The sequence below is a fragment of the Chrysemys picta genome, chromosome 18, assembly GCF_011386835.1.
Source record: "Chrysemys picta bellii isolate R12L10 chromosome 18, ASM1138683v2, whole genome shotgun sequence".
NCBI lineage: Eukaryota > Metazoa > Chordata > Testudines > Emydidae > Chrysemys > Chrysemys picta.
Window position 1 is genome coordinate 12362211 of NC_088808.1, and position 19621 is coordinate 12381831.

The following is a 19621-nucleotide window of genomic DNA, read 5'->3' on the forward strand; positions in this document are numbered from 1 at the left end:
AAGGATCCATGCAGAACCAGGAGGACTCAGGGGTTTTATGTAAGATGGGGGGAAATCCCACCTCCCATTGCAGAACAATTTGGGAGAAAACTCTGCTGTGATTTTCCACTGCTGTAGGCTCTGTTGCAAGTGGGGGGTGATCAAGCACTAAGGTTTTAGTTACCAGAAAGGAAAGACAAGCTGGGCCCTAACCCCTGGCCTGAAACCAGGGTTCAATTCCCTGTGCCGCCACAGGCTTCCTGTGTGACCTGGGGTAAGTCACTTCGTCTCTCCGTGCCTCATTTCCCCATCTGCTCAATGAGACTAACAGCACTGCCATTCCTCACAGGGGAGTAGTGTGGATAAATACATTCAAAGATTGTGAGGTGCTCATACATTACAATGATGGAGCCAGATAAGTCCCCTAAGTAGACAGATCGGGATGTTCTCCAATTCGGCATTGCTAACTCTTGCAATTTTATACTGACCATTTTTGGGGGGGTTTCTTCCAGCCTCAGCTCCTGGAGTCATGTGATTATGTGAGACTCAGTTTTCATTTTAAAAAAAAAAAACATACAAATTTCTAACCCTCTTCATTGCTGAGAAAGTTTGAAAATGTGACCCCTAAAGGCTCAAGAACTAGCAAGTAAGAAGACCCACAATATATTGTTTTAAAATCTCATATTATTTTTCTGTCTTCATTCATGATTTTTTTTAAATGCTTGCGGTTGGCACTGCTGATAGTTTGATGCAAACGTGAGTTTGACATGGCTCTGAGACCACAGCACACCCTCTCCATGGAGGCAGCGATGAGTACAGGGTTGTTCTGTTTCCTGCTGAAGGCAGCAGGATTTTATTTATTTATTTTTTCAGACTCACAATAGGAGGCTCATGATTTATAACAAACACCCTCACTCCTCTGGCCCCTCCCAGGATGGTTTCTATGTAGCACCATCATTCCTTACATCCCAGCCTTCACAGCTGTAATTCAAATTTCCATTTCTTTAAAAAAAAAAAAAAAAAAAAAAAAATCCTGGTTACGTCTCCTTGAAACCGTGATATCTCGGCAGCCACATTGAACTGCAAATCCCGAGCTTTCAAATGATACCGACCGTAAGCTGCATTTCCAGGTGCTCAGCCAGAGGATAGGCCTGTGCCGGCTTGCAGCAGCTTCCCATGGTCGTTCTATACATATCATATCCCATCCCTTATGTCTAAGATAAGGCAGGCATCATCAGGCTCTTCCTGGATTGCTTTCAGCTGAGTTGTCTCCCAGCACCAGAGAGATCCCAATATCCATGGATTGGGAGCCTTCCCTGCTTGGAGATCATAGATTTTAAGGCCAGAAGGGGCCACTATGATGATCTAGTCTGATCTCCTGCATGACACAGGCCACAGAACCTCACCCAGTAATCCCTGCATTACGTCTTCTAATGCACCCAAAAGGGACCCCTGTGAAGCCCTGCAGTCCTGCCACGCCATCCTGAGATACACCAACCCCCAGCAGCAGTGGCAAGAGGAAGCTCATGGCACTCATCTGGTGGTGAAAATCTAGGGAAGAGAGCAGCAACTATGTGAGCAGACCCGAGAAAGATCAGCCTCAGTCCGATGGAGGAAGAAAGGAAAGCAAAGAGTGTTGGGGAATACGCTGTCCAGGTCTCAAGTTTCCATGCTAGCATATATTTGAATAAAAAGACCTCAAAATTGTTTCTCTTTCCCCATGAAAAGCTGCCAACAGCTGCCTGCTTTTCAGGTACTTGGAAAGCAACTGATCCTCAGTTCTTTATTAAAGACAGGCCCAAATCCAAACGTCACGTGAGAACCTCACAAACAGCCCTTGGTATTATTTCTCTAAGGTAACACCTACTATGCATTCAGCGCTTCCTATGTGCTCAAGGAGAAGCTCAGAGGCTAAGGAAAGACAGACAGAGCACAGAGGAAAGGGCATTGTAACAACAGGCAAATGACACGCAAGTCGGCTCAATTCACTGCAGGCACTGCAGCAGAAGTGGGTCTTTAGGAGGGATTTAAATGTGGGTAGGGAAACGCGGATCAGCTGGGAGGGGGTCATTCAGCGTAAAGGAGAGGGGCTTGTGGAAGAAGGAACAGAAGGGATTGTGTGAGAAGCTGATAAATACGGAGGCAAAAGCAGCTGAGAGGTTGCGGAGCCCAAATGAAGCTTGACAAAGGAAGATGAATAAGTAGGGGCAAAGGAGTTATGTAGCGTTTTGGTGACAAGGGGTAAAATTTTCACAACGCAGCTAAGTGCCTTAGCAGGATAAGTCCCAGTGGCATTTAGGAGCTTTGAAAATTTGGTGCAAGAAGCTTAAGTCTGATGCAATAATGGGTGGGATTCTATAAAATGTTGGGAATGTTCAGCTGGATCCAATCTCTTTCCTTACAATGCTGCTTTGTGTGTTAGCCCAGATTTATAAAGTACCGTGTACATTAAAATATTACACTGTCCCACCCCCCTGTGAGGTGGACAAGTGTTATTATCCCTCATCTACCGATGGGGAAACTAAGACACAGGCTCATGTAACTTGCCTGAGGTCACAGAGGGAGCCTATGGCTGAGTCGGGGATTTAGACTTGAGCTGTTCCTGGTTCCCAGCCCCATACGTATCCCACCCTGCCTTCCCCTTTATGTCCTGCACACTGCACTTCTCCCCGAAGCACAAATCTCAAGGACACAGCCAATGGCAAACTAGAGGCAGGGACCCAATCAGGGCCATGAGGTGTCTGGATGAGTAAGGAAACAGAGCTGCAAATGCCCTCAATGGCCCCACTCCCGAAACATGTCTTATTTACAAGACAGCTGATTGGAAGTACCGTACTCCTTCCAGGATTTTATATCCCTCTATGGGATTTGCCTTAGTCCCTTGTTTGTGAGCAAAGTCTATTAGCTAATCTTTCTTTCTAACACAGTCACAATCAATCTGGCTGCTTTCGGCTGCACCTTTTCAAGCTGGATAGACTATTCCCAGTAACAAAGCGGCAGATACAGTAGTATTCTAAATGTGGTTACACAGGTCACTTACTGTCCGTACACCTTGCTTTGCCTGATACCCCACATTTCAATATACCAAGACCTGCTTCGTTTATGCAAATAATGCTGCATATCCACAATCACTTCAGGTACCTTTCACAATCAGTGCTCAGAACAAGGATTTTTTTTTCCCGTACACCCAAAATGTACATGTTGCAAAATTCAGATCAGGAACCATATTCTCTACACCCAAAATTTTGGTGGTACTGAGCTAGAGATCCAGTTCGAACCATTGCAAAAGTGGAGGCAGTTTCTGAAATCTGAATCTTGGTTCAGATTTCAAATAACCTCAAAATTCCAGAGATGTCTGGATTCAGGGTTTCGGACTGAGGTGTAGGTAGCAATGAATCTATTTTCTGTGTAGCAAACCATTTTGCATTTAATAGGTCTATCTGCCTGTCCATCTTCTGGGGTTGGGCCTCAGGCTCTGGAAAGGAATCAAGATGGAGGGATTTATTCTGATGCCCATTGATTCTAATGGTAGTCGTGTGGTTAAAACCACACATGACTGCTTGAAAATGAAGCTCTGCCCCTACAGGATTCCCAGTGACACTTCATAGATTGGAACGGGACTAAAAATATATGGATTAACTAGGGTGCATGCTGATATCAGGCTGTGCCTATCATGTATACCAACTTTGCAAATCGGACAGGCTTTTCTATATGAAATCAGGTATACGCCTCGGATTAAATTGAACTATACTGCACACGAAAAAAAAGAGACGTTATTATATTGCTGCTCTCCTGGTTCATGTATTCCGGACTCGTGGCCTAAACCCATTACATCTGTTACTGTACAGTAAACCCTCCATGAATCAAACTCAACTGCCTTTACTAACAAACAACATGCAAGAGTGAGTGTAACCTGTCCATGGAGGTGTTTCTAGGGTGCCCATCATTGTGGTATAAAGGCACCAAAGTTGAATAATGTAGAGATCAACTGGCTGTAGCTATTATGAATAATTAGCATTTACCAACTTCTAAGAGCTTCACAAGCATTATTAACAAATGGTCTTTCCATCCCTGAGGTAGGTAGGGGAAGTATTGTTGTTCCCATTTTATAGATGAGGAAATTGAAGCACAGTGAGGAACTTGCCCCAGGGGAGGGAGGGGAGGTCAGAGGCAGCACTGGGATTAGACTCAAGAATCCCTGACTCTCAGTCCTTAACTGAAGCCACCCATCCCAGCAAACATGGAACATGGAAGAATCATGCACAGAACATGGAAGAGTGAGGATCCTCATTAAATTTTGAGCTTTCCTTCATGTCTTGCTTCACCTATGCATGATACTTGTACTTTTGCCTATATGGAAACTAGAAAGCGCTACTCACTTTCTCAATAAAAGCATAAAAATCAAGAGGCTCTGGTTCTCTTGGCCTTAAAAAGTGAGGGTTTTGGACATCTTTCCAAGATACTGCTGCTAGAAGTAGTCCTTTTGGAGGCTGTGTAATAGAGGAGCAGTACTTTCTGATGCTGCATTACCTGTTTTGGAGGTGTAACACAACAGTACTTCTAGGCATGACCATTAACATTTTTGGGTGGTGGCTATAGTGGCTGTTCCTAATATAAGTCATCTTCTCTCCTAACAGATTTCAATCAGTTAGCAGAGAAACACTACGCATAAAATCAGTTGGAGATTATTTACTTTATATGACTCAACAACCTGTCTATTCACTCTCAATACTTCAGGCCCTCAGGTTCAAACTACACATTCTGGAAACTGCAACTCACTGGATTAGTTTGTTGACAGAACAGATGAAGTTTCATCATTGTACAACTGAGAAGGTTGCTTTTGCTCTGCGAAAACACAACCCTCTCCCAGTGTTATCTATCATTTCCAACCTTAAACCATCCTGTATCTTCACAAGGAAATAAAAAGACAAAACTCAACAGAAACAAAAGGGAAGTGGGTGTGTGAAAGGGTAAGTAAATCCAGGTTTCCCACAAACTGCATTTCTAGCCATATAAGAAAAGCTGACTAAAATCATCTGCTCATGACACTGACTGCTGAAGTGGTAAGAAACAACAGCAAAATACCACCCTGTTTCAGATCCTTGTCCAGAATTTGACATAGTTTCTTCAAAATATCTTCAATGTTGGGGGTATTTATGTGTCTGTCTGTCTAAATAGTCTTCATTTCTAAAATTATAGGGACAAATTCTCTGCTGGAGTAAATGGGAACAGCTGTATTGACTTCAATGGAGTTTTGTCTACTTTCATTAGGAGAAAACTGAGTTTCCAACATAGGTGGATGAGAACATGAAAGCTCTGGAGAAAAGTGTATGGTCCACCTTGCTAATTCTCCATATCATTTCAAATCTCAGCTGAAAACAGCTTTTCTCCCTGGCCTCTTCTGCTTCGTATCTCACACTTTCCCATAATGGCTCTCTAAGGCATTTTGGGGATACGGATGTATGGAAGAGCCAATACAAAAATAAGGTTCAGATACTCAACTGGTATAACTGGGTATAGCTCCACTGAATTCAATGGAAGCAGAATCAGCCCTAGAGCTGATTATGACTATGTTGTGATACTTCCCAGAATGGAAAAAAGCTGAAGGCCTTTTTCACTCACATGAAAATCAGGCATTGCACTTTCCCAGGCTCCCTCACAAAGTCTCAGCAAATACTCATCATTTGCATATCCCTTTCCCTCCTCCCCAACCTATAGAATTTAGACAACGTCCATATAAACACAAGTACCACAAATCCCAGTCTACGTGAATTTCCTGTCACCGGCATGTGGATGTGGGGATAGAATCTCTTAATCTTAGGACTCAACTTGTCTTTTAGGTGCTGGCCAGGGAGCACAATGCCTTACAGTGAGCGCACACTGGTTGCTACATCTCTAAAGGTGTAGTGTGGTCTCCCCTTGAACCTTCCCAGTTCTGCTGGCTAGGGTGGAAGGAAGATCATGCCCTCCCCTCCACACTCCTCCCTGCCCCTTTAAGGGTTCTGCTGCTCTAGCCAGGAGCTATTCTTGCACTCAGCATCTTCTCCTGGGCCCCTGCACAATTAACTCAAGATGGAGGGGAAGGTGTCTTGTGCCCTCCCCATCCCTTGCACACTCAGGGATCAATCATCATCTTCTGTACTTGTGATTATATCAAAGACACGTCTTCCATGTATTCTCCTACAAGCAGCCCAGGTTTCCCCCCCCTCTCCCCATATAAATACCTATAGATATACAGGTGTGTCATGGGTGTTGTATGGATTTTACCCCATCCCCCATTATGGCTGACATGCCCCCCTTATCAACACAACATGAATCCGATCCTGCTCCCTTTGAAGCCAATTGGAGTTTTGTCATCAAGTTCAAAGGGAGCAGAATTGGAGCCCAGTGCATCTTTATTTGCACTGGAAACATCTTTATTTGTTCTAAGAAGAACAGGAGTACTTGTGGCACCTTAGAGACTAACAAATTTATTAGAGCATAAGCTTTCGTGGACTACAGCCACTTCATATGCATCCGAAGAAGTGGGCTGTAGTCCACAAAAGCTTATGCTCTAATAAATTTGTTAGTCTCTAAGGTGCCACAAGTACTCCTGCTCTTCTTTTTGCGGATACAGACTAACACGGCTGCTACTCTGAAACCTGTTTATTTGTTCTGGAAACCATTGCTTGAAGGCATCACAAACAATTATCCCCCTCCTCTCCATGTACAATTTAGAATATAAAAGGCTCTAAAAATAAGTTTCTTTTAAATGAAACTCCTCCTTGTGGCTCCCTGGTCAACAGAAAAATCTGATCTTTGCTTGTACAAGCATTATTTAATATAGGGGCATGGAACCTGCTACTATTTAATCCAATTTCTAAATTCCCATTGACTTCAATGGGAGCAGGATCAACCTCAGAGTAAGGGTTAGTATGTGTACATAACAAAATTCCACATTTACTTTCTCACCCTCACATCCATTTATAAAAAACAGTGGTGAAATTCTGGCTATATTCCAGCTCAATTAAGCTCAATTTTTTGTATTTGCATGAGCAGTGTAGCCAAAGTGTAATAAAAAAGGTAAAAACTGCAGGTGTCTGTCAAGGTAGATACCGGACATCAGGCATCTGCCTAGAATAAGGCTTCACACTCTTGCCTGGGGTTTTATCTTGTGTCCATTTGTCGTTACTGTCCATATGTCATCAACACAGGCGTGCAGGAGAAATAGCAGTGAACAAAAAGCTAAAAGCCTCCACCCTCTGTTAATGTGCAACTGATCAAGTTTACACCTGCCTCTTGTTTATTTTTAAACAAAACTTTATTTGGCCTGATCCTGAAAATCCCACTGCCGGGTCTTCTATTTTAAATGCCATGAATGACCCAAATATACCACCAGAGGAAAAAAGAGAAAAGCAGAGAGGTGAGAAAACCAGAGGAATTAAAAAAGAAAAAATGACCCTTTGCTGACCACTGCTGAACCTCAGATTATTGCCAACGATTTCTTGGTGGGGGAAGTGGGGAGGGAAAAGTGGAAGCACATTTTTCTCACGGCCTGTCTACATCTGCCACCATCAGCAGAAATTTCCAGTCACCAGCAGCTGGGGGAGAGGGAGGGACCAGGGCTGTTTCCCTTTGGTGCTACTGGAGCCTCAGGCATCACTGCGCACCTTGAGCATCTTCCTTAGCGCCCCCTTTCCCGTTTAACCCGGCGGGTCCCTTGCTTGTCACCCGGCAGGAAAAGAGATAGGGCGGGGAGGGGACTCACCTTTGCTGCTGCTGCCGCCGGCGGCGGCCACGTCCTCCTCCTCCTCGGCAGGTGGGGACGGGACTGCAGCGGGGAGGCCGGCGCTGGGGCCGTCGGGGCGCGGGGCCGGTTGGCTTGGCAGGGGAGACCCTGCCGCGGCTGGCGAGGCTGCGGTGCCGGGGCTGGGCTCAGCTCCCGGCGGCGCTGGGCTCGCCCCGTCCGGGTGCCCCGCGGCGGCGCTGGGCTGGGGGCTACCGGGGCGCGGCAGCGTGGGGGCGAAGGTGGGCTGGGGAGCGGTGGCCTCGGGGCTGAGCTCGTTCCCCTCGGCCGCGCCGGGGGCAGGGCGAGGGGCCGGCAGCGCCGCTCCGGGCTCCCCGCCGGGGGCCGGGCTGGATCCCGGCTCGGGCTCCCGCGGCAGCGAGCCGGCGGATAGCGCGGCCACCAGCCAGAGCAGGGCGAGCCGCGCCGGGCTCCGCGGGACCCTCATGGCGCCGCGCAGCGCTCCGCCATCCGCGCCGCCCGCCAGCCCGCCGCGCCGCCGCCGCCGTGCGATGAGCGCTGCCCGGCCGCCGGCCGCGACACCATCCCTCAGCCGCTCGCAGTGACAGCCGGCCGCGAGCCCTTCCTGCCTCCGCCCCCTTGCGCCTCGCGCCGCCGGGGCCCGGCCAAGCCGCCGCAGCCAATCGCGAGCCAGCCCCGGCCACGTGACGGCGGGCGGGGCGCCCCTTCGGGCGCCGCCCAGCCAATGGCCGGCGAGCTGGGGGCTGAGGGCGAGCGGGTGGGCGGGGCCGTGCGGCATTGTGTGTTACCGGAGTGACACGGGCGGCAGCGAGGCGTGCCCGGCCCCGCGGGCGGCTGCTAACAAAGGAGCCCCCTCCGCGCCCGCGTCCCCCTGGGGGGCTCGTGGGGGGCCGACCGGGGCACTGAAGCAGGATTTTCCCCTCCGTGCTTTGTGTTGGTTTTTTTAAAATACATTTTCCGCTGGTATCTTGGGGAAACCGGGGCGCAGGTGCCTGGCTTGCACGGAGAGGCGAAAAGCCCTCGCGGCGTGTCCTCGGCCAAGCGCTTGTCTGTGCTTTAATAACCGGCTCCCGCGCCTTCAGCCAAACTCATCGCGCTGACAGCTGAAATGCAGCCACCTCTGGGGTGGAGCGTGCCCGCTGTTCCGCTCCAGCGGCGAGGTTACACAACGGGCTCTGACGTAGGGAAGAAGGATAGCTCATGAGCGGAAGAAGGGGCTCGGGGTTGCAGCCGTCGATTGCTCTTCAGGGGATTGGGGGGCAGTTCTTGGCTCTGACACAGAGTGGCTGTCACGCACAAATCTCTTAATCTTTGTGCCTCAGTTCTCCCCCTGTGAAATGCTCCCTTTCTCCTGCTCTTTCTTTGTGCTGCTTATTAAAACGGCAAGCTCTTCAGCGTATGGGACTATTAACAGTGTAATACAAACGATAATAGCCACTTAGAAGCGAGCCATTGAGGCTGACAACGCCTTGAAATGAGCATCAAGGTTGGCAAAACACTGGCCACGGATTGTGATTCAGGGTATTGGAAAGAGATACTCGGAAGTGACCTTGGTGAGATTGCACTATCATGGAGAACTATTGACACCACAGTGGGGAAAAAAAAACAAAAAACAATGACACGGTTATTAAGTATTTATTGAGCACCCAGAGTGAGGTCACTGCTTCGCAAACATAAAAGGGAGTCACGGCCCTGCTCCTAAGAGCTACAGGCAGCCTTGTTCTGTTTTGTCACTAATGAAGAAAAACATCCCTGTGAAAAACACAAAGGCACGTGTGCCCAAGTGACTGTGCGCTGCTGTGTGTTTATATGCCAGACACCTGCTGATTACAATGGGAGAGGCATGCCCATAAATACTGCAGGAGTAACCTTTAAGGGGGAATGCAGGAGCAACCCACCCTTTCTGCAGCCTACCAGGGAAAAACTCTGCTAATCCCAGGTAGGACAGGACATCATCTACCACTGGGGACCCTCCAGGGCTAGAAGCAATGCAGATGTTTGCAATGTGTTTAGGTATTGTTTATAAACACTAATAATTCAGGCTGCATTCAAAAGAGAAATGAGCGGTGCTGGAAAATGAATCCTTGTCACCCTTTCCTATTGATGATCCTGACTGTCAGTCCTGTGTCCTCATGATTATTTACATAGCACCAAGGTGCACTAGGCATTTTACAAATAAGTAAGGAGACAACAACATCCCCACCCTGAGGATCTTAAAGAGACAACAGACAGAAAAGAGAGATTGGGGAACTGGATGTGAAAAAAATGACAGGGTGAGTAGGGATGTTACGACATATATGCTGTGGTTCCACATTTGGTTGTCTGTGCTCTCTCTCTAGCAGGAAAGCACTGTAAGGGATGCAGGGCAAGCAGTGACACAGCTCCTCATCCATCTGGATTTGAACCCTCCTAATGTGCCATAGGGTTGTTAGGCATATATCCTGTGGTTTCACATTTGGTTGTCTGTACACACTCTCCTCCCGAATGTGCTCACCGTGGCTTTGTGGGATTAATAGCACGCCTGGACAAAGTGAGTTTTGAGTAAGGATTTGAGGGCCTGATCCAAAACCCACTGAAGTCAATAAGACTCCTGGTATTGACTTCAATGGGATTTGGATCAGGCAATGAAAGAGGAGAGGAGTGGATGGGGAGATTGGGAGGGAGTTACAGGCATACAGGAAGAAGCAAGAGGGTCCTGTGGCACCTTTGAGACTAACAGAAGTATAGGGAGCATAAGCTTTCGTGGGTAAGAACCTCACTTCTTCAGATGCAAGACTGAAGACACTTGCATCTGAAGAAGTGAAGTTCTTACCCACGAAAGCTTATGCTCCCTATACTTCTGTTAGTCTCAAAGGTGCCACAGGACCCTCTGTTGCTTTTTACAGATTCAGACTAACACGGCTACCCCTCTGATACTAGGCATACAGGACTGCATGGAAGAAAGTGCAGAGACCAGAGCAAGAGGAGGAAATGAAGGTGGCTGTTAGCTGTGTATCCCCATCAAAAATGACTATCAATCTGAAAGGAAATTTGTATTGTGCTGTTAGTTTTATTGAAGGCAGCAGATTTCGACAGGTGCCTCTGCAGCATTAGACATTCCTTCTCCTCCCTTACTCAGAACAAATCCTAGATAACTCCCTTTCTAACTCAACACTTGTCTACACAAGGAGGAAATTGACTGGCATAGCTATTCCAGAATCTCATCATCATCATCATCAAAGCAAATCCGAAAGGGACGGAGCCTTCCTGCAGATCAAGCACCATATGGATTGATCTCTAGCTATTACGTAATAGCTATTCTGGAATAGCTCTCTGTGTGGACACTCACAAAGCAGAGTAATTCTTCCAGAATAAAATCACTTGTATTCTGGAACAGAGTGTCTACATGGGAGATATTCCAGAATAACTAAATGATATCAGAATAGCGATTCCAGAATAGTTATTCTAGAATGGTTATGCTGGCCAATTGCCTCCAGGTAAACAAGCTGGTCTTCACTGAAAGTTTTGGCATGTTCCCACAGAACGTTTGGAATCCATCAAATCAGCACTTTCCGATGGAAAACCAGCTCTAGCTCTAACCCATTCCCAAGCCCCAAACCACCCAAACCCACCTCTCACACTTCGGTGACAAGTACAAAAGTTAATTTTGACACCCAACAAAATACATGATACAAAAACATTTTTTTTAAATCAATGTTAATTGCAAAGCAAGCAAAAGGAATTCTCTCTGTGGAGTTAGTTTTCAAAGCACCAAGCAGCATTTTGCAGCACAACTCTCATTAAGTCTGTGAGTATTAAGCGGTGTTTGACATTACTGCGCCCTCTTCGGTAGGCAGATCCCAGAAAGGACTGTAATGCAGACATCTACAAATGTGACTAAAGAGCAAGGCTCACAGCCAGTCTTGTGAATGTAGGTGTCAGTGTGTGGTTCTGCTCCTTAAATAGCACACTCCATAAACACACATTCATTTAAAGCACTTCAAAATCATCCTCTGGAGAAAGTTACTGTACAAATGCAAAGCATTATTGTTATCTCCCTTCCATGTTTTATCAGTACAGACAGCCTCTCCTACTGCATGAATATGAAGAGCAACATTCTGGCACCTGCTCCTGTTGTAATGATCCCTTCCTCCTTAATTGGAGAGACTGTACCTGTGGGAGTAACCAGAGTTGTTCAGAAATCCTCCTTGGTCACACTGAGATGCCCTCTATTGTTACCTTTAGAACTCTAGTCGCTGTGCCAACAGTCTCTGGGTTTAAAAGGAAATTAAGTTGTTTAGGCCCCACTTTTTGATGAATATTGTTAACAATAATAATTTTTAAAATATACTGTAATTTACAAAAGATTTTTTGTTCAAATGTAGATGTGCCCCTGCAGCATTTGCAACCTAATCATCACAGCTTTGTGCTAGTGCATATGAATCAGAATGGGAAACTAACTAGGGGTTGATCTGAAACATAAGGAAAAGGCTTGACCCTGTTTTTGCTCTTGGAGATTAATGAAATGCAAAAGTAAACAGCATTAGTGCTGAAATGTTTTAACGATCCGAGGTAGTGCTAGTAGCATATTATAAAAACAGACAGATAAATAGATATGTTTTTAACTTGTCATGGGTGTCCCTTAAATAAAATACCTTCTATAGCGGTGATACTCAGACTGAGGCTCGCAAGCGGCTCTTTAATGTGTCTCCTGCGGCTCTTTGCAGCACATGATATTAAAATACGGAGTGATTTAATTATTAACCAATCAGGATGCTTTTAATATATTATCAACCGACTGTAGTTGATAAAACAATAATGCTTGGTCAATCATTTTGCTGTGAGAATATCTATCTATATACTAAATATTTTCCTGTCATACTGTTTAAATATGAATATATAGTACTATAATAAATGTAACAATGAACTCACACTCCAGTGGCTCTTTTAAGTAGTGTTGGTTGCTAATTTGGCTCCTGAACCCCTGAGGAGTTCACTCTGTTCTATAGGTTCACTCTGAAACTACATCCCTTATCTCAGCTAAGGCAGTATCTATGCTCGAAAAAAGTGGAACCCAGTGAACTACAGTTCCAGCTCAGAGGGTTTCATGGTACTCTTGGGGCTTGTCTACATTAGGGTTGCCAACTTGGTAATATTTAAAAACTGAACACTCCTAACCCTGCCCCACCTCTTCCCCTGAGCCTCCACCCCTGCCCTGCCCTTTCCCCGAGGCCTCACTCCTATCCACTCCTCTTCTGCCCTCCCATCACTCGCTGGTTTTTCCCACCCCATCTCCCTACCCAGGTCAGGAGGGACTTGCCTGCGGAGCCGGGGTGGGGAGCTGCAGTCACCCAACAAAGGTAGGTGGTGGCCCCGGCTGAGTAGGGGCTGGAGCGGGTGATAACCCAGTGCCTCCCCACCTCCCCCACTTGTAGTAACTGGACTTTGGGTGTCCAGTCAGTAGATCTGACTGGACACTGTCAGGTTCCCTTTTCGACCGGAAAGTCCGGTCGAAAACCGGGCACCTAGCCACCCTAGTCTACACTATAGTTTCAGTGATCATGTAGCTAAACACCAGTGTAAACTGCTAGTGTCTACACTGCAACAGGGTCAAAAATATTTGCACCAGTGCAGTCTAGCGGGTTTGAAATGAGGGCAACAAGTCTCATGATTGCAAGTCACATTTTACATCAGTGGAGCATATCTGCACTAGGAGTTTATACCAGTGGCGCTACTTTGGTGTGGCTACATTGGAAAACCCCAAGGTAAACAAGCCCTCCGTCTAATGCAAAGGATTCTCTCCTGTTGCAAACCACCGAGGAGGAGGAAAACTGTACACAAAACGGATCCCTCCCAGTTTCACTAAGGCCTGATCTTGCAAACATTTCTGTTTCTCATTTGAGTTTACTCACATGGATGCTCAAAGGAGCGACTCACCTGAGTAGAGTTACTCATTTGTAGGCTCAGGCTTACAAAAGCAGAGACCATGCAGCACACCTCTGGTAACACTGCAGGGAGCTGGGCTGAGACTTTGTGCTCCAATATATTCATTCTCCTTTAGCGATTACCATGTCCCCTTACCCCAGACACACAGGGAATACCATGCAGCATATTTCTTGCGGCAATGAAACAATTACCCCAGAACAGCAGTGATGTTGCTTTACAAGTCACTTGACTCATGGCTTCCCACATCATAGGAGTCATGAAAAATCCTGCCTCACCATAGAGCAGCCACTAATGTAGATGCTTTTCCTTCAGATCACTGCAAAGCCTTGAGATCAATGGAGCTGTGCACAACCTGAGCCCTGTGTTTTGGGGATCACCATGGAGGTAGCTGGGGAAGGAATCTCCCTTTTCTGTGACTGAAGAGATGCTTGGCAGCCTCAGATCTGGAGTAGCCTGCATGGCCTTGCCACTCCCTATTTCCCATTTGCAAAATAAACTTAACCAGTTAATTAGCAAAAGCCCAACATCCTTCTTGCAGCTCGTCAGACAGCAGCACAAGTGCTGAGGCTGGCCAGCTAGCCAGACCTAAATATAGAGACCAAAGCAGCAGTCAGCTACTCTCAGAATATGAATATAAACAAAAACAGGAGGAAGGCCAGAGAGAGCTGCAAGCCCCTTGTAATTTACAAATAAACACAATGATCAGTTTGCTGTCCAGCAAGATTCTCCGGGGAGCACTTTTTCTGCAGCCTCTGCTGCTGGAGTTGTAGGGGGATGGCTTAGCGGTCCCTGTTACCGCATGCAGTTGTTTTCACTAGTGCAAATTCATCTTTCCGAGGTCGAAGAATTGAACGCTATGCAGTTTGCTTTGGGAGAAATAGATGAAACCTTCGCTGCTAAGTGTCCATATTAATTTAAAAGATCTCTTGACCCTTTCCACAAGAGTAGCATATTAGCAGAATTTCTCCTTCTTTGCTGACTTTGCACCTGGAACTGCTCTCTAACAAAGAGGTAGATGCGTTCCAGTCGTATTATATGCGCTGCATGTAGGCCCTGATCCTGCAAACTCTTAATCAGGTGCTTAAATTTAAGCATGTTAAATTTATACATGAGTAAAGTTAAGCACGTGCATACAAGCTTGCAGGATCAGGGCCATAGTTTGTAAACTACTTTTGGCATAAAAGAGCTATTATAAATGTAAAATACTGTCATAAAGTGCCTCCTAAATATGTTTATCAGAGCTCTCTACTGGATAGGATCAGAACTGGTTAACTGTGGGTCATAGACCCTATACTCCTAACTAGAGCTGAACAGAAATTCCAGTTTCTGACCTGCAGGAAATATTGACGATTTGAAATTTGTTTTTGTTCTGAATAGAAATTAAAAGCCAAACTTTTGAAATTTCCTGCAAAAGGAAAACTCCGAAAATGTCTGATTCGCAACTATTAAAAGGTTTCCTTTTGACAATGTTGAATTGCTAGGTTTCACTGATGCCAAAACAAATATAATATTACATAATATACATGTAAAGTAAAACCAATAGGAAGAGAAACAATAAAGTCAAAACTAAACATTTTTACCTTAGCAAAATAAAACATTTCCGCATTATCAAAACAAAACTGGAAAGATTCATGTAAATTGGGAACTTTGAAACTGACACATTCCTGCAAAACAGATGTCAGTTAAACAGCACTTTCCATCAACGGTTCCATCGACAATTTTCCAGCCAGCTGTCCTGCTAACAGAGATACTTTTTAGCTGAACTAGTCTCACTGTCCCCATGGAGCTCAGAGTGGCTGTGATGAACAGCGTAGTATTCCTTGGTGACCTGGCCTTTGTTATAATATTATTTTCCACGCTTTCCTGCTCTACCATCTCTCTGTGGCTTCCTTTCTGTAAAGGGTAACTTTGGAGGCACCTGTGCTGCTGATTGTGGCTGAGGGTGGAGCCGTACAGGTCTCCCTGACGCCTCCTGGTGGATGCATTTGACCCTGGCTGACTGTGTTCCACGGGACCAGTTGTTTTCAACCCTCAGGCCGCTTTGTGACCCAATCAGCACACAGCTGTGGCCCATGTGACAGCCTCAGGGCCATACAGTAGTATAAGCATGGTGTGGATGTGGCCCACATAACACATAGAGAGCTGCATATGCAGCCCACTGTGGTAAATAGGTTGAGAACCACGGTCTTGGAGGATGCAGTACAAGCTTTTTGTCCCTCAGCACTCTGGTAACTTGTCTGGGGGGGTCTTGCACAGCATTGTAGTGACCAATCACTTTGTGAACCGCAACTCCCCCGAGGTGTCTGCGCAGTGCCCCTTTTCTACGGCTTCAGATGTGGTGTTTCATTTTTAACGCCATTGCCTGTTTGATTCCTGTCTTTTTTTTTTTTGCAGTGGCCTTTCAACAGCTTGGAACTGATTTTCTCCAGGCTCCTGTTTATTCTAATAGAAGATACAGCAACCGCACAAGACCTGTCTTTTGTCAGGCCAAACCGGCCATTTTGAAACCTCAGAAGGACAGAGTGGAAGGGACAGAGAGGTTTGACGCGCTGGCACTATTCTGGGCGTTGATCACAGCCCAGCTGCAGATGGACGATGTCTTTCATAAGTGATTTGTAATCTGCATACCTGGTGTTAATAATGTCCTGTGTGAACTTGACGATGGTGACATCTTAGTGATCCAGGTGTAATGTTTGCGTGAGATGGGCTTATCTTTATTTATTCCTAACTGTGGGTATATTGTAATGGATAACAGGTCATATTTGTACAATGCTTTTTTATATGATGAATAAAGGTGTTTTACATCACATCTCTGTCTCACACAAAAGCACACACAAAGATTTCCCCTCTTTCACACAAAGATTCTCTCGTTTTTACACACAGATTCTCCTTTTGTCACACACTCTCGCTCGCACACCCAGACATTTCTCTCTAAATAACAAGCACCCAGATTTTCCCTCTCTAATTGTTCTTGGCTCCAGCAGAGAACTGAGCAGCCCCACTAAACTCACTTTGTTCCTTTCTGTCTCCCAAACTGACAGAGAACCATCAGCTTCTAGAATTCTGGCTGTATTTCTTAAAGGGCCATCACACCAGTAAGGCTTCCTTCGGCCGTGCTCCCCCTTTTATATCCGATTTGTACCTGTGAATGAAGGGCCACAAAAAGTGTCAGTTTAAAGAAGCTGTGCTGTACCCTCTTAGAGATGGAGCAGGATCCCCTAAAATAACACTTCAAAACCCATTGGGAAAAGGCCTCCCTTATTACACATACCAAGAAGAAACAAAACAGCAAAGCCTCCTGGTTATTTGAAACAAAAACATGGAGCCAAGCTCCTTGAACTGAAATCTATGGGATACCGGAGATCACAGAACTCCCATGAAGCATCACTTTCCCACCAAATCCCTTACAAATGTATAAATGTAGTTTTTGTAATTGGCCTTTTCCAGGCATTTTTATTGTAATGGATCTCACAGAGAGAATAAGAAACTTACTACCACTGTACTAATAGCAGCTACAAGAGCTCCCCTTTAGCTCACATAGAAGATGGCAGTAGTTCTTGAACCAAAAGCAGCATGGTTCTAATCCCAGTTCCCGCTCTGTGCGTGTGAGCGAGAGGGAGATTAATTGTGCTGTTTGCACCCCACTACTTTGTTACACTGTCTGATGTGAAATAATTGCTAAATCAGAGGTAGAAGGAGATTTGCAGATACAGAGGCAGATGCAGAACATCCAGAAGTTCAGACCAGGATTTTGGTTCAATCCATCATAAAGATAAAGAGATAGCTGCAAAATTTGGATCCCCTTCCAAGTTCAAATTTCTAACACCCCTAAATGTTGGTGTTATGGCTTGAGCCTATCTCCAGGGATCCATCCTGCTTCCAAGGAAGGCAACAGTAAAACTCCCATTTGTTAGCAGTGTCCAATCCCAACTCAGTGGCAGATAGCTACATGTCATGATCCCTTTTCTGCCTTCTCTCTCCTTGCTGCTGTTCATTGCTTTGATGCTCTACCTGTACATTAACATTTTCTTCTTTATTTTTTTGCATTTGTGCAAAATGCATATTATCTGTAGATATGGAAGATGGAGGAAATAGGGTTTCTAGTCATGAAAGGAGATTATTTTGTCTAAGTACAGCTTCTCTTAGCATTCCTCCAACATGGCAATGGAAGAGATTTTGTGAAGAACTAAAAGTGGTTGGGATTTTGTGAAGAACTAATGTAAGTGGTTGGGTTGATTCTGAACAGGAATAACAATGGGTATTTGCAGCCTGGAATTGTTTTGTGTGAAGACTTCATATTGCATCTAAATTAAAATTAAACTATCTTTACAAGCAGAAAAAAAACAGACATGCTTGTATGCACGAGCTAACCAGAGGAATATTTAGGGTGGTATAAGGATCTGTAGCTAGGAGATATCGGAAGAACGTAAGCAAGTGTACATTAAGATCAAATATTGAAAAAAAAGGTTATTGGCGAGAGCTATTAAACTATGGAATAGCCTTTCCAATGGTGGGAGCCACAATGCTTGGGACATTTAAAACTAGCCTCGCTAAAGCACTGGAGAATATACTGTAGAGCAGACCCAATCATGCAGTGACTAAGGAGTGATGGTGGAAGTGGGGATGGATTCAGTTGAGTTTTTCAACATTTAGCTGCTCTGGCTCTGGGTAGAGATAGGCCAAGGTAAAAACTACTAGCTCATTCCAGATTTGGCTCAGGATGGTTTGAAGCCAAATGATGAATAGGATTTCGGTTTAGACTGAGTGGTATCAGTATCGTGTGAGTTGTTCTAATACCATTTCAGTCTCCAAACGTTGCTTTTCTTGAAAGAGTTTGGTTGCATCTAAACTGGAATCAGAAAATAGCCCCTTACTGGTTTGGAATCTGATCCAGAATCAAACCCAGAAGGGTCCGATGGAAATCCAAAACACACAGATCCTGAAATTCACAGGGGTGCAGCTTTGTGGTTCTGGCCCATATCTAACATTTATGTGCATGTTGGGGCTGTTTCAGCTCTTCCAAAGGGTCCTTTAGTTAGTGACCTGGTGTAGCCTGATGACATGTTGTTATTTTTGCACCTGTGTCAGTTGTGTTGGACTGAGTTTCAGCCCTGCATGCAACCACCAGGGGATCACCATGTGTTGTTTTGTTCTAGAACTAAATGGTTGCTCTGGTGATCTAGTGGTCTTTAGTTGTCAGAAGCAAAGGAAACAGGCAGTCGGATGAATTTAAACAGCTTGAAAGTGGGACATGTTCTCAGCTGAGTAGAGTGGGAACAGGGCCAAGAGAGTGACAGTGAGATCTAGCGTGGAAGGGGATTGAGTCCTTTGTTCAGTCCAGGACAAAGGACCTGGTGAGAACTGAGAGCAGGGAGGAAAAGGCCTGCAAAGAAAAGTTTTAACTCTCCCCAGCTTTCTGCGGCTCAGCTGGGTTTAACCTTGTCCACACATAGAATTTGCCCTGGTTTAACTAAACTGGTTTTTAAACTGGTGCCCAGACCAAAAGCTGGGAGGCTTGAGCTGGAGCCCGTGATTATGGGCCTAACCCAACAACCGTTCGTCATGGACGCAGTCCCTGTGAAGGCTTTATGCCAGCTCTGGGATGTCCAGAGGTAGCTTAACTGGAGCAGTGCTGTCAAGGTCTTTTGTCCCAGCACACAGAGTAATCAGCAGGAGAGTCTAATAAGCATCAGGCTCTATTAACTTCCCTACAGTCTCCGCCCCTGGCCTGCCCCTCCCCAGCATTCTGGTCCCCAAGCTAACTCTATAGGATGGAATCATAGAGGTGGATGAACCCCCCCACTTCTATGCATCCGGGGTCAGATCTAGATACAGCCCATGCCCTCTGCACTCAGATCTATGCAGCACAATCTGGTCCCTGGTTCAGAGGCTCATGCATGAAATTCTGCTGTCACGTAGAGGGGTTCAGTGCCTGTTGCAGGATGTGCAGGATTGGCATTTTGTGCACTC

The 19621-nt window shown here is 45.8% G+C and overlaps 1 protein-coding gene across 1 annotated transcript in view; it reads right to left on the bottom strand.

Moving 5' to 3' along the window:
- Window positions 1-8335, bottom strand: part of MEGF9 (multiple EGF like domains 9) — a 78116-nt gene extending 69781 nt beyond the window's left edge. The window contains exon 1 of the mRNA XM_008170843.4: window positions 7727-8335. Coding sequence (XP_008169065.2) covers window positions 7727-8192 — 466 coding nt within the window. The 5' untranslated portion in view covers window positions 8193-8335. The remainder of the gene's footprint in view (window positions 1-7726) is intronic.
- Window positions 8336-19621: the final 11286 nt, after the last annotated feature.